This window comes from Ochotona princeps, chromosome 15, assembly GCF_030435755.1.
Source record: "Ochotona princeps isolate mOchPri1 chromosome 15, mOchPri1.hap1, whole genome shotgun sequence".
NCBI lineage: Eukaryota > Metazoa > Chordata > Mammalia > Lagomorpha > Ochotonidae > Ochotona > Ochotona princeps.
The window spans coordinates 10,901,427-10,915,930 of record NC_080846.1 but is presented as its reverse complement, the minus strand read 5'-3'; the positions used below and the strand labels follow the sequence as shown (position 1 = coordinate 10,915,930).

At 40.8% G+C, this 14,504-nt stretch overlaps 1 protein-coding gene across 2 annotated transcripts in view; it reads right to left on the bottom strand.

The window, feature by feature from the left end:
- Nucleotides 1–14,504, bottom strand: part of CRY1 (cryptochrome circadian regulator 1) — a 52,930-nt gene that overhangs the window by 7,573 nt on the left and 30,853 nt on the right. For both annotated transcript variants that reach the window (XM_058673479.1, XM_004589573.2), the window contains exons 3-5: nucleotides 3,723–3,865; nucleotides 783–967; nucleotides 273–361 (exon numbers count right to left, since the gene is read on the bottom strand). In XM_058673479.1, the coding sequence (XP_058529462.1) occupies nucleotides 273–361; nucleotides 783–967; nucleotides 3,723–3,865 (417 nt within the window). The remainder of the gene's footprint in view (nucleotides 1–272; nucleotides 362–782; nucleotides 968–3,722; nucleotides 3,866–14,504) is intronic.

Sequence of the window (14,504 nt, the reverse complement as noted above, 5' to 3'; positions counted from 1 at the left end):
TGACAGGAAAATTCTGCTCTAGCTTCAATGTTCTCATCATCAGAAACCAGCTTAAATAGAAAAGTAGGAAATAATCAAGAAAAATAATCAAAAAATAGGGGAAAGGACATTTAAATGTGGAGATAGTTCATTTTTAAAATTGGGTTTATGTAACTATTTCCCTAAATGCTTCTTTTCAACAGTCTGCTTTTTATTTTTAAAGGAGAATGGAATTGTTTTTAAAATGCCAGATTGGAAATAAAAGCATGGCTAGATGATCTAGATTGTCATACTTTTCTTTCCAAATGCCTTTCCAAACGTGTAAGTGCTTCAGTTTCTCCACCAGGCCACACTGCAGAAGATAAGCCATCTGTATCAAAACCTAGATAAGTAAATAAATATTCAATCAATTCTCCGGAATTAAAACAATTTTTATTTAACCACAGTTGAGAGAAAAAATGATGAAAACAGCACAGAAACCGACTGAGGGCCTGCACGGGACAGGACATGATCTCTGTCCTTTAGATGTACACCTGGTGACAGCATCGTCCCCCTCCCGCCTCTCTCTCTCTCTCTCTCTCTCTCTCTCTCTCTCACACGCACACCAACCCACCCACCCAGAGTGTGTGTGTGCACAACTAATGTACAGAATTATCACTTCTTGGCTTAGGAGTTTTTTCTCTCTCTCTCTCTTCCCCCCTTAATGCATTAATACTTTATGTGGAAAAATTAAAGAGTTGAATTTTCTGAGTGATTTATGGCTCAAGCTGTCAGGTCTTGTATTTATTATAGTTTATACCCACCCAGCTCTTCCAGAGAAGGGACTCCATATTTCTCATCATGGTCTTCAGACAGAGGAGTTGTGCATTTTTCTATTACTTCTGAAGTAATTGTCTCCTCTGGAATTTCTAGAGGTTCCATTTTGCTGATGAGAGTCTGGAATCTTTTGTAAGTAAGAGGTGGTTGTCCACCATTGAGTTCTATAATCCTATTATAAGAGTTAGTAAAAGGCAGTTAATAAGAAAAAAAAGATATATTTTGGTGTTAAGGTTGAAGATTTGAAATATAGTTAATCACTTAATAGTTCTTAGACATCTTCCTACATGATCATAAAATATATTCAAATGATTGAGTCTAAAACTCATTCTCTTAATTTTCTAGACATCTGCTAGGTATCAAAAATATTCACTATGCAATTATCAAAACCTTTAAGGTGAACAGTATTAAAGATTTATGGGTGAAAAACTCAGGGGGCTATACTAGCCTAAAGATAACACCAAAAAATTAATACACAGGTCATGTGAAAAACATGACAACTAAACTCAAGAAATCTCTCAAATATCAATAAAAGTTAAGTCACAGTGCAGTGTTTAGCTGAGCAGCCAAGACAGTGTAAGATTCAATGTGTTTCTGCTCCAGCTTCCTGCTGATGTGCCCTGCAGGCAGGAGGCGATGGTCCCTCCTAGGTGGGAACCGGGGTTCAGGTCCGGCTCCCAGATGTTTGGTTAGAGAGCCAGCTTTGCCAATGACACTTTTCATTAGACACTATTTTATGTAATGATTCTTTTTCATTGGCTTAGTATCTGGCCCTAAAAAAAGGATCAGAGGTAAAATTCAATTCCATTATTTTATACACGCACACACTGAAACCTACCAGAAAGGCTAAGCAAATTAGTCAAGCTCACATAATTGATAAATGGCAAACCAAGATTTTTTTAGTTCAAACACACCATAATTATGTATCAACTGTATGTATAGAAAACAGTCACTTGAAAAGCTTTTCCTCTCCTGCTTTGGGTAAACTTTGGATATAATATTTTGAGGATCACAATAACTGTATTAAATGTAATGATAGAGCAGCAATATTATGGGGAACACTATAACTATATTTTAGTAGCCAAAACTTAATGTAAGAAAAAAATTTTTAAAAGTTACATTTTATGAGTTATGACATACGACAAATATTCACATTCAATCCAATAAATACTAATAATACTAATAATACTAATAAATACTAATTTTATGCATAATATTGAATCTCCCACCTAAAAATCAACTGCTTTTGTACTGTTCTATCCCTTTCCTGCCACACACTCCTTAAAATCAAGCAAGCTGAAGCACTAGAAGGGAAGCTTCTTTACCAAGGATTTATGAAGGAACTCCAAAAGATGAACACAGAAATGAAATTCAAAGTGTGTTCTGGTGCAAAAAAATTTTCAAACCCATGCAATTTTTTCATAATATGCATTTTGCATGAATAACTGGAAGACTCCATATATCTACATGTGATATTTTTTGCACCAAAATAAACATCTTTTAATTACACTTTCTCACAAAGTTTTCGCACAAATGACTCCGCATATAACGGGGTGTTCAAGGCGAGGACTCTAGCCGCTAGGCCACACCGCCGGGCCCTAAAATGATTTTTAGAAGAACTAATTTTAGTCTGAGTGAAAGGCAGAGACACAGGCATACAGAAAGTGCTGGTTGACTTCTCAAATGTCCACAACAGTCAGGTCTGTGATAGGCCAAAGTCAAGTCTCCAGAACTCAAGTCAGGGTTCAAAACATGGGTATCAGGTGCCCAAGTACTTGAGGCACCATATGCTAGCCCCTAGGATATGCATTCAGGAAGCTGGGTTAATAAATAGTAGCTCTGAAATTGAATAGCTGAATATTTTTATCTTGTGCACTATTTTCATAGCTGTCAGCAAATAAAACACACAGCAGTTAAGTAAAATGCTAAAAGTTTAGCAAACATTCATTTAATTATTTTTTATATCCATTTAATTCTTGCACAACTGTATGATATATTTGTGCATGCCATTATTTCCATTTTAAAAACTTAAGATAAGCACCCGGCACACAAGCTATTTATAATCTAGAAATCTTACTGCTTCTCTAATTTTAGAAACCAGTACATTATTAGTCCACCAAGTTAAGCCATATCAAGTACAACCTTATACTTTTAGGCTTTAAAGGATTTAAAGGATATTATCTGTCTACTATGTTCAAAAGCATGCTGTCCCAGATCTATGAATAATTTTTTTGAAACCTAATAGGACTTACTTGAACTTTCAGAGAAGATTAACAAATGAAAATTAATTTACTTTCTATAAAGATTTTACTTATCTGGCTCGGCATGATGACTCAATTTGCTAAACCCTCACCTTGCAAGTGTACCATATGGGTGCCAGTTTATGTTCTGGCTGCTCTACTTCCCATCCAGCTCCCTGTTTATGTCCTGGGAAAGCAGTAGAGGATGGCCCAAAGCCTTGGGACCCTTGTGTCTGCATGGAGACCCAGGCTTCTGGCTTCAGACTGGCTCAACTCTGGCCATTTTGGCCATTTGAGGAGTGAACCAGCGGATGAAGGTTCTTTCTGTCTTTCCTTCTCTCTAAATCTGGTCTGCCTTTCTATAAAACAAATCTTAAAAAAAAAAAAGAAATCAAAATTAAAAAAGGAAATAATCAAATTAACTGTATACCTTTTATAATGTAGAACATTATACAAAATAAATTTTATACAAAAGTTAAAAAAACCAAATCTTTAAAAACTTAAGGTAAAACTTAACTAAGTACTTAACAGTATGAACCATGTATTTTAAAATGGTTAAGATGATAAATATTGCAATATATATATGTGTGCATATAATGAATATATTATATATAATGTATATAATATATACAATAAATATATAATAGATATATTCATTCCTATACTTTTTTTTCAAAAGCAGCTTACTTGTCCAGGTCATACAATGTGTGTGAAATTCGCACAATGACTTCCACTCCAGCCTCAGTGGCTAGTTTCTTGATAGCTGCATCTCGTTCCTTTCCAAAAGGCTCAGAATCATACTCAATTGACAGCTTGGTAATGTTCCACTCCTAAAAGAAGAAACAACAATGTACACTCATTCTAATAAGTAATTTTTGTTTCATAAGAAGTGAAAAGTCCAAACTCTACTTACAAATGATGTATAATACAACTTCAAATATTCAAGAAAACACACAATTTATGAATTCAAAAACTTACAAATAACAAATGTATGCCACTAGATTTCAGGCATCATACTAGACACTAGACAATCCAGTAATACACTTAGAACTAGATCTTACACTTATTTACTTATTTATATTGAAAGTCAGATTTACAGAGAGAAGCAGAGACAGAGAGAAAGCATTTCCATTAAATGGCTCACTCCCCAAGTAACCACAACTTGGGAGCTGAGCCAATCCAAAGCCAAGAGCCAGGAGCTTCTTTCAGGTCTACACATGGATACAGGGTCCCAGGTCTTGGGCCATTCTCCAATTGCTTTTTCAGGCCATACAGCAGAGAAGTGGGTTGGACATGTAGCAGCTGGGACATGAACCAATATGGGATGACAGTGCCACTGGGCAGAGGATTAGCCTGCTGTGTCATTTAGCTGGCTGTTACTTTTTTAAAAAGTTATTTATTTATCTGAAAGGCAAAGTGACAGAGAAAGGGACAGAGAGAGAAGGAGATTCTCCATCGTCTTGTTCACTTCTGTAATGCCCATAATGACCTGAACTGGGTCAGGTTGAAATTAGGAGCCAGGAACTTTTACCTGGGTCTTCCACAGGGTGGCCAGAGTTCAGGCCATTTGGGCCACCCACTATTTATTTATTTTTTATTTTATTTTTTTTTATGGCACAGTTCCACAGGCTCAGGGATTTACCTTCCTCAAATCCCCTCCCTGCCTACTGGTTTCCCCGCTAGTATTTCTATGGTAGTCCTTTGTAAACAGTCATAAGTCTATCACTGCGCTACTTTAGCATTTCCCAACACTGGAGGAATGGACAATGACAGAGTTCAGTATCCTATACATGCATCAGTAGCGAGGTAGATTAGCAGTGGGAGCAGCTGAGACTCAAACTGGTGCTCTGATATTTGGATGTCAGTTCACAGGCAGCGGCTTAATCAGCTGCAAATAATGCTGGCTTCAGCAACTATTTTTTTTTTGTTTTGTTTTGTTTTGTTTTCACTAGCAAGCATTTTTTTTTTTAAATCATTTATTTTACTTGAAAGACAAAGAGGCAAGCAGACACTTGCCTACATTGACACTTGCTATTCACTCCGCAAATGCCTACAACAATGGGGTAGGCTAAACTGAACTCAGGAGACTGCATCTCAACCCAGGCCTTCTCTGCGGGTCACAGGAACCCAACCACTTGAGCCATTACTGCCGCTTCCCATGGTCTGTGACAGCAGGAAGCTGGAGTGAGGAGTTGGAACTGGGAACCAAGCCCACATTCCAATACAGGAGATATTCAGGCCGAATGCCCATGTGTAACTTTATATAGGCATATATCATAAAAATTTGAATGGCACTAATGCCATTTTCCTTGAAACACAACTGATAGGTAAAGAGAAATATATTCAAAATATTCATGGGTTGTTAGCTTTTCTACTAGATAAACTGGTATATTTACACTCTGATGCGATGTACCTTACTGTTTGCCCTCCAACACTTGCCAACCACATATAATAATGATTTTTTAAAAGTACCTGATAAACTACTAGGAGGAAAATAATATTTCATTTACAAAATTTTCATTTCTTGAAAGTCTTGAAGAATGTACACGCTATTACATTTGAGGGACAGAATTTGGGAATACAAATAATACAACTTTTAAATTTTGTATACTGCTTCATTGTTCAGATTAATTAGTATAAGCACGTCACAATTTTGAAATTTAAGAACAAAATAAGAAAGCACACTTTATTTTATATTGAGGCAGCATACAGTGTTAAAGACTCAATCTAAAGCTAAAATTCTTGAGTTCAAAGATATGCTCAATGACATAGGTAACTGCTAAATTCTGTATGCTGTTTTCACTCAAAGTTTTTTAAGAACCTAACTAAGATGCTTATCAGTATCTAATGCATAATCAAATCTATATCTTTTCTATAAATCTACATATTTTCTAAAGTAAAATTTTTAAAAATACAACAGTATTATGTCATTAATAGCTAAAGAATCAAATGAGATTATGGGTATAAAGTAGGAAAGAGCACACTACACATAATCCCTTAAGGAATAACAACAACAATCATTATTAGACATTTACATCTATTTTGGGAGTTGTAACTTATACTCTTTGGCTTTTTATTGAAATTTTTTTCTATTGTGGATCTGTAAAAACGTTTTATATATTAAAGACAGCAACCCTTTGTTTGCCATACATGTTACAAACAATTTTTCAACATGCAATACAAGTCTATCATTTTGGCGATTCTTTTAGCTATTTCAGATACAGTATTTGAGATATTTTATAATTTACATATTATATAATTGAAAATGTGAGATAGTTTAGTGGTACTTTATTCTTTTTCTTTCTTGAATATAATCTCAAAAGTCAGAAAGCCAAAGTTTGAAACATGTAATGGGATAGCATTGTGGTTGCTGCAGGCTAAGTCACTGCTTGCAGTACTGCAATCTCATCCCGAAGTGCTGGTCCTGGTCACAGCTGCTTTGCTTCCGATCCAGCTCCCTGCTGCTGTGCCTGGTGCCTGGGCCTCTGTATCCATACGGGACCTGGAAGAGGTTCCTGATACTGACTTTGTACCCGCTCAGTTCAGGCCACGGTAGACATTTGGAGAATGAGCCAGCACATGGACAATCAATCTTTCTCTGTGTGTGTGTCTGTGACTCTTGTCAAATAAATAAATGAACTTTAAAAACTAAAAAGGCAGCTTGGCTTGCTAAATTTCCTCACTGAATTAAATGTATTCACCTACTCATAACAACAGCATCTTCAAAGTAATGTGGACTACACCTATAACTTATTACATCAAAGAAAACAATGTGTGCTCTGTGACTAGAGAGGAGACAATCACCTCAATTCTACTCACCCAGCTTCTTCTCCTAAATTTATCACTTTTACTTTTCTATGAATAAATTAATGAACACTTTCTCTCTCTCACACACACAGGGAAAAGGAGGTTCTCCCAAGATTAAATATATTTATGCATATGCCAAATTTTTTATGATTTTCATTAAAATATTTGATGCTAGGTTCTCTCTTTCTAGAGCTTCCTGAGGAATACTAGTGATAACAGACATATTATATGTAAATAATAATATTTATATTAGAAAAGAATGGGAGCCCGAGATAAGGTGGTAAGCTTGTTGTCTACTTTCTTTTCTACGATTTGGCTGGTCAGGCCTCCAATCTGGGTTGAAAGCAGTCAGCCTTGATTTAATCTCTGGGTTGATTAAATCTATTGATTTAATCTTACATCATTAGATAGAATTTTGAGGAATTGTTTTTGTAGATCTCTTTAACGAACTGCCAATTAACATAATTTTCTTCCTAGTTAGTTAAAAAAAGTGTTTTTCATCATAAAAGGTGCTGAATTGTGTCAAATGCTTTTTATTCATCTAGTGAGAAAATTTATCTTTTCCTTTTCTTTTCATTTTTCTATTAGGATTGATTTTTAAAATGTTGAACCAACTTTGATTTTTCTGAGATACAACCCACTTCATCAAGACGCATTATTTTAAAATACTGCTAGACTCAATTTATTTGTATTGCATTGTTAAAATGAGTTTACTTTAATTTTTTAACATACCATCAAATGTTTCATTATTTATGTAATTTCTGTTGGACACTCCTGCTCTGAAGTGTCCTCCCAGCAGCAAGCGGAAGGAATAACAACTCACAAGAGCCAACGCCCTCAGCAGCTTCACCTCCCTTGGTCAAGGGTGCCACCATGGCAAAGTACAACTTCCCTGAGGAGCAGAAACTGCCAGAGGGCAGTCATAGGAATAGCTTACTGACTAGCTCAAAAACTTCCTGGCAAGTATGAATCAGGTGGAGTTGATCTGTGTAAGAGTGGTCGACTGGGTGGCATAGAAACTGAGACGCGTATTGGAGGCAGGGGAGTGAGGGAAGTGTGACTATCTTCCTGAACTATACAAATAAACTGCATAAAACCTGTTTCAGATTAAAAAAAATTTTTTTTCAATGAACTCCTGAGTTTTCCTCCCACAATCTTTCTCATCTCATTAAATGGTACTCTTTCCTGCCAAGTGTGCAGACAAAAATCCTAGGCAACATCTTTGATCCTCACTGACTTCATGTAAACATACCTTAAAGCCTCTATTTTAAAAATATATCCAGAATCTCACCACCAACAGCAGTACTGCCACCCTAATCCTAGCCCAGACTGCCTTGCTCACAGCTGCCATGGCCTCTTAACTGATCTTCCTGCTTCCTTTTCCAACATCTATACTCCTCCCTACCTTTTCTCCACAAAAATCCACAGTGATTCAACTTTCAACACATGAGTGAAGTCACATCAGTTCTCTACTCAAAGCTTTTCCATTGGTCTCCCATTCCCCTCAGGGTAAAAACTGTGTCTATAAATGGCTGATAAAGTCCTAGCATCTAGCTCCACACAATCTCTCCATTTACTTTGCTCTAAACATGGATCTTCTTGCTGGCGCTGAACAAAGCATGTATATTGGTGATGTCAGGTCCTTTGTAACTGCTGTTCCCTCTGGATAGTATGTTCCTTCCCATGTTGCAGTTATTTTCAAGGCTTAAAAGAACTGATTCTCTTGGGCTCGGCGGCGTGGCCTAGCAGCTAAAGTCCTCGCCTTGAACGCCCCGGGATCCTATATGGGCGCCGGTTCTAATCCCGGTAGCTCCACTTCCCATCCAGCTCCCTGCTTGTGGCCTGGGAAAGCAGTCGAGGATGGCCCAATGCTTTGGGTTCCTGCATGCACATAGCAAACCCAGAAGAAGCTTCTGGCTGCTGGCTTTGATCATCTCAATGCCAGCCATTGCAGCCATTTGGGGAGTGAAGCAGTGGATGGAAGATCTTTCTATCTCTCCTTCTTTCTGCAAATCTGCCTTTCCAATAAAAATAAGTAAATCTTTAAAAATACCTCAAAAACATGTTTTTAAAAAGCTGCAACTCATTCCTGAATCTACTCAGTATAAACAGATTAAAATGTGTGGGTGCTTATACAGTTAAAACAGACCAAAGAGACAACCACCCCAACAAACTAAAGGCACTGTTACTGGGTCTACACCAGTTTTACCTCTGATATGGGAAACAGAATTCATTATCTAATAAAAATTCTCACTACCTACAGTAAGAGAATAAAAGACAGAAATATTACTTTGCATGAGCCAACTAGTTACTGATAAAAGATTGTTCTCCCCAAAAGAGACTGTGGGTGTGAAGGTTAGAAGTAGGAGGGAGGCTTGATTTTAATTGCATAACCTTTCAGACTTACTTTTGGGGAGGGGTGGGAGGAATCCCAGTGCCTATAAAACTGTGTCACATAATGCAATGTAATTAATAATATATATATATATATATATATATATATATATATATATATATATATATATATATACTTACAGTCCCTCTAAACCAAAAGTAAAAATCAAGACAATAATTTTCTTTGTGGTCCCAAAGTAAATAAATTTGTAAGTTTTCATAAATGGCACTTTCATACAGACTACCATACACAGCCAGAGGAAAAGAATATGCAATTTATGCGTATGTGTTCATGCATTTGCATTTTATGATTCATGTAGAAACCCATAGCTCTCTGCCAGACTGACAAGATAGGAAATCATCTAAATGCAAAAGAGAGTTTAATCTATTAACATGGATCAGTGTTAAAGAACAGCAAAGATTTATTCACTTGAAAAAGGTTTTAGAGAAAATTAAACATGATAGGGCTAGCAGTTAAGATGCTCACTGTCATTCCACAGTCTCTCCATTTGACACGTGGCACACCACGGCAGGCAGTGGTAGAGCTCTCAAGTAACAGGGTTCCTGTGCAGGCTTAAGCCCAGTCGAACCTTGGCTGCCACAGACAATCGAGAAAGTAAGCCAGGGGATGAGGGCTTTTTCTCTGTCTCTGTCTCTCAAATGAAATTTTTAAATGAAATTTAAAAACTGAAGTAAGGGCCCGGCATGGTAGCCTAGCAGCTAAAGTCCTCACCATGAATGTGCCAGGATCCCATATGAGCGCTGATTCTAAGTCTGGCGGCTCCGCTTCCCATCCAGCTCCCTGCTTGTGGCCTGGGAAAGCAGTGGAGGACGGCCCAAGGCCTTGGGACCCTGCACCCGTTTGGGAGACCAGAAAGAGGCTCCTGGCTCTGGATCAGCTCAACTCCGGCCATTGTGTCTGCTTGGGGAGTGAATCATTGGATGGAAGATCTTCCTCTCTGTCTCTCCTCCTCTATATATCTATATTTCTAATAATAATAAATAAATCTTTAAAAAAAGTGAAGAATTCAGTTATGTTAAAGTGACTTAACTCTTACATTAAATAGATTTACAGTTAGGGTTGAGGCAAATGCCTCCCACTTTTACACGCATGAGTTGGGGACTATACTGTTACTATTGTTTCCAATATAGTTTCTTGTCATAACTCTTCCAAATATCTAAATTAAATTCTAAATGGAGGGGCTGGCATTATGGCAAACAGGTTAACCTGCTGTTTGCAATGCCCACATCCTAGAATGGTGGTTGGCGTTCCAGCAGCTCTGCTTCCCATCTCCCAGACAATGCACCTGGGAAAGCAGTTGAAGATGGCCAAAGAACTGGGTCCTTTGTCACCCACACAGGAGAACTGGATGGAGATCTGGGCTCCTAGATTTAGTCTGGGCCAGTTGCTGTTGGCATTTAGGGAGTAAACCAGAAGAATCTCTTCCAGGGGTGCCAGGGCCTGACTTTGCCAGCACGGACAGGCTTGTGGGGACCTGCAGGTATAGGCTTGTAGGCAGCCTGGAGGTTGGCTCTGGCAGGGGCATGCGGCGACCTGGGGCTCATGCCCAGGCAGGTGGAGCAAACCTGGGGATTTCTGCATGTGCTTGATACCAGGTGGCTGGAAGGAGGCGAGAGGAGAGCCCTAGGCTAGCATGCTGGCATGGTGTGCTTGTGGACCGGGTTGGAGAACTGTGAATGTGCTTGGATCTTGGTGGAGGGGTAGGGTCCCAAAGGCCAGCATGTGTGCCAGAAGCTTGGGTCCCTGGTGGTTGGCTAGAGCTCCAGGCCAACACACCACCCCACCAGAAGAATGGGTTGGGGAACCCATCTACTTCTGGGTGCAGGGACTATGAAATGCTCAGGGAAGGGGATATGTATGGGAGGGAGGACCACTGAGGAAGTATGTTGCAGGTGAAGAATGACTTCTGGGGGACTTCCACCACTGTACTTTCAGATAAGCAAGGGGGCTGAGACGCAGCGGTTTGGAGGAGGAAAACTGGGGGACCTTTCCGGGTCAGACAAAGGATCCTGCCCCCATGGAAGACCTGATCTGGGTTTATTAACATTGACCATGGCCAGCTACCAGCACACATTAAAGCGAGGGTTGAGGGCCTACCAAGCAAGGCTAGATTACAGTCCCCACCAGTGAGTGTCAGAACAAGGATGAGTAATGCTGGGCTGGGCCATGACCCTAACTAGCATGTGAGAGAATCAGGTCTGGGGGTCAGATTCTGTGGGGGATAATAGGGCTCACTTCTGTGGAACTGCAAGATCTACTCATTTGCTCAAGATCTGAAGGTAGTGACAGGCTGAGCTAGGCATAACCAGGGAACCCCAGGACACTAACTGGTACTGGCATTGTGATCAAGCTAGGCTAGTACTGGCTGGTAGCACCCGCAAGTGTACTCAAGAATAGGATGTAGGACAGGCTGGGTTACAACATCCACCAGCTCACATAAACAGAGCAGACTATGTCAGCTAGGAAAGGCTTACCTGCTTACCTGCAAGTACAGTGGCCTTGTCGGTGGAAGTCCCTCAGATGTAATTCCTTACCTGCAACATGCTCCCTCAGTGGTCCTCCCCAGGAGTGGGCCTAGTGGGGCATTTGGGGAACTCCCCTGGTGAGCATGTGATTCAAGTCTGGGTGTTGGTCAAGCCAGGCAAGGTAGCCCTACTTGTTGGCAAGTGTGTGGATTGATTCTGGGGACTAGAGAGGGAGCAGGTTGATCAGAACTGGGCCAAACCTTAGCACACTGGCAGGCAGAAGAGCCAAGATAAAGTGAGAGCAATGCTGGGCTAGGCTATCAAACTTGCTTGTTTGCTTGAAAGCCAAAGATGGGGGCAGACTGGGCAGAGCTAGGCTGCAGCACCCACCAGTGAGAGCTGGGACTGGGGGTGGGCCAAGCCAGGCCAGGCCAGGATACAGCACCCAATAACAGCAAAGGCCAAGACTGGGGATCGGCTATGTTGGGCTGTGTCAGAGCAACCACTGGCACACAACAGATCTGTGGCTGGGAATAGGCCTGGTCAGGGAGCTAAGGGGACAGCGAAGTGGACTGAACATTACTTCAGTACAGCTCAGCATGGGTGTGAACTGGGTCTGTGATGTGCCATACTGGGCTAGACTCCAGCACCTGCTGGTGCTTGCAAGACCCCGGGTGGGTGGAGGATGGGTTGGGCTAGCCCGCTGGTGGGGAAGTCAGGCTGGGCTAAGTGACTATATCCACTGGTGCATACATGAGCCAAAGTAAGTGCAGGCTGGGTAGGCTCTGTTGCAGCATCAGCTGGCAAGTGCTGGGAATGGGGACAATTCCTGATAAGCTAGACTGTAGAACCACCTGGAAAATGCAAGATCTGGGGCTCGGAGTGGCTTAGTAGGGAAACTGTGGGCACCTCTTGGATGAGTTGTGGGTTCCACCAGTGAGCATGATAACCAGGGCTGGAGGCAGATCTGGCTAGACAGGCAGTAGCACCCACGAGCGTGGGTGTGGACTAGATAGTGGGATCAATTGGACTGAGCTAGGCTGCAGCACCCATTGGTGTGTACAAAAGCTGAACAGGAGGCAGACCAAACAGGACCACATACTGTCATGCACAGCAACCAGGGCCAGAGTCGGGTCTGGTGGGTGTTGTTGGGGGTCATTCCAACTGGGCTGCAGTTCCCACTGGTGTACATGAGGGCTAAGTGTGTAGTGGGCAGGATTAGGGCTGGGCCGCATCATCCATTGGTTTGTGTTACAAGATAGGACTAGAAACAGAACTGGCCCAACAACTGCAACCACCAGTGTGTGTGTGTGTGTGTGTGTGTGTGTGTGTGTGTGTGTGTGTGTGATGATGTGGGTAATGGACTGATCTGGATCCAATACTGACTAGCACACACAGGAGTCAGGTCTGGGTCACCTCAGATGAGGTTTCTTTGGAGGCCCCCCAACTAAACCACTGGACTCCAAACTCCTACCATGGGGAGACTCTCAGGATCTTGGTCTGACTATTGAGTGCACATGTCTGAACTGGGCCTCCTCAGTTGCTGAAGACAGTGCAGTACACAGCATGTAAACATGCACATGGAGGATATGGCAGTCCACTGGGGTCTGCAGAGGACATCTAGTACCATAGCAGAGGATGGAGGGCAGAATGAATTGGACAACTCTGTCAGCTAAGTGTTGACAGTAAATATCTGGGTGAATGGAGACTCTAAGGTGGACTATGTCAGCCAATGGACCTTGGAAGGATTTCCTCCTTCTTGGGGGCAACAAAGTCAACAGCATTCAGAATTACCAAATCACTTGAGCAGAACCCTCAGAGCATGCTCCACATCAGGGACCCTGTGATGATGTTAGGTGGCTGTTTCCCATCCCTGGATATCGATGTGGTTAGAATGCTGGGTGCAGCTTCTCCTCTTCTCTTCCCCCTTCCAGACATAGGAAGGAGGAAAAGAAACTTGGAAACAATGGTTTCATACACCTTTCCCCTATTCATTGGAACTTCCCACCCTAATCAGTGGTCCACATGGACATGCACCCTTTTCAACTATGTAAACATCACCAAAGATAAAATTTTTAAAAAGAAAAAGAAGGATCTCCTCCCTCCCTTTTTCTGTCATTTTGCCTTTCAAATAAACAAATCTTTAAATTAAAAAAATCAGAAACATTGCTGTTGCTAAAAATAATGTTAATCAGGGTTGGCGTTGTGGCTTAGGGGTAAACTCACTGCCAAGTACCTCAGAATCCCACAGGGGTGCCAGTTCAAGTCCTGGCTGCTCTACTTGCAGTCCAGCCTCCCTGCTAACAGCTGGGAAGTGCAGGGGAAGATGGCCCAAGTACTGGAGCCCTGCCACCCATGTTGGAAACCTCGAAGAGCCTCCTGGCTCTTCGCTTTGTACACTGTGGTCATTTGGGGACTGAGCCAGATAGAATATCTCTCCCTTTCTCTATGTAACTCTGATTTTCAAGTAAATAAAAATAATCCTCTAAAACAATATGATGGTCAAACAGTTGCAAGAGAATCAGGGAGATGTTAGGACTTCTAATGACAATAAACAGGAAGGATTAATACAAAAAGGTAAACGAAGAAACAGCTTCCAGTTTAAGCAGTTCCATGAGCTACCTGTATGATCTTGAGCAACTTATTTAAACTCTCTAAGTCTAATTTTTTCAATTATAAAAGAGGATGAAATGAGATCAAGAGAGTTTGTAAGGTTCTATCAAGTTAAAAAAATTACAATTTTAAACTTGTGATAAAATGTAATTGTTTTGACTCAGAAAA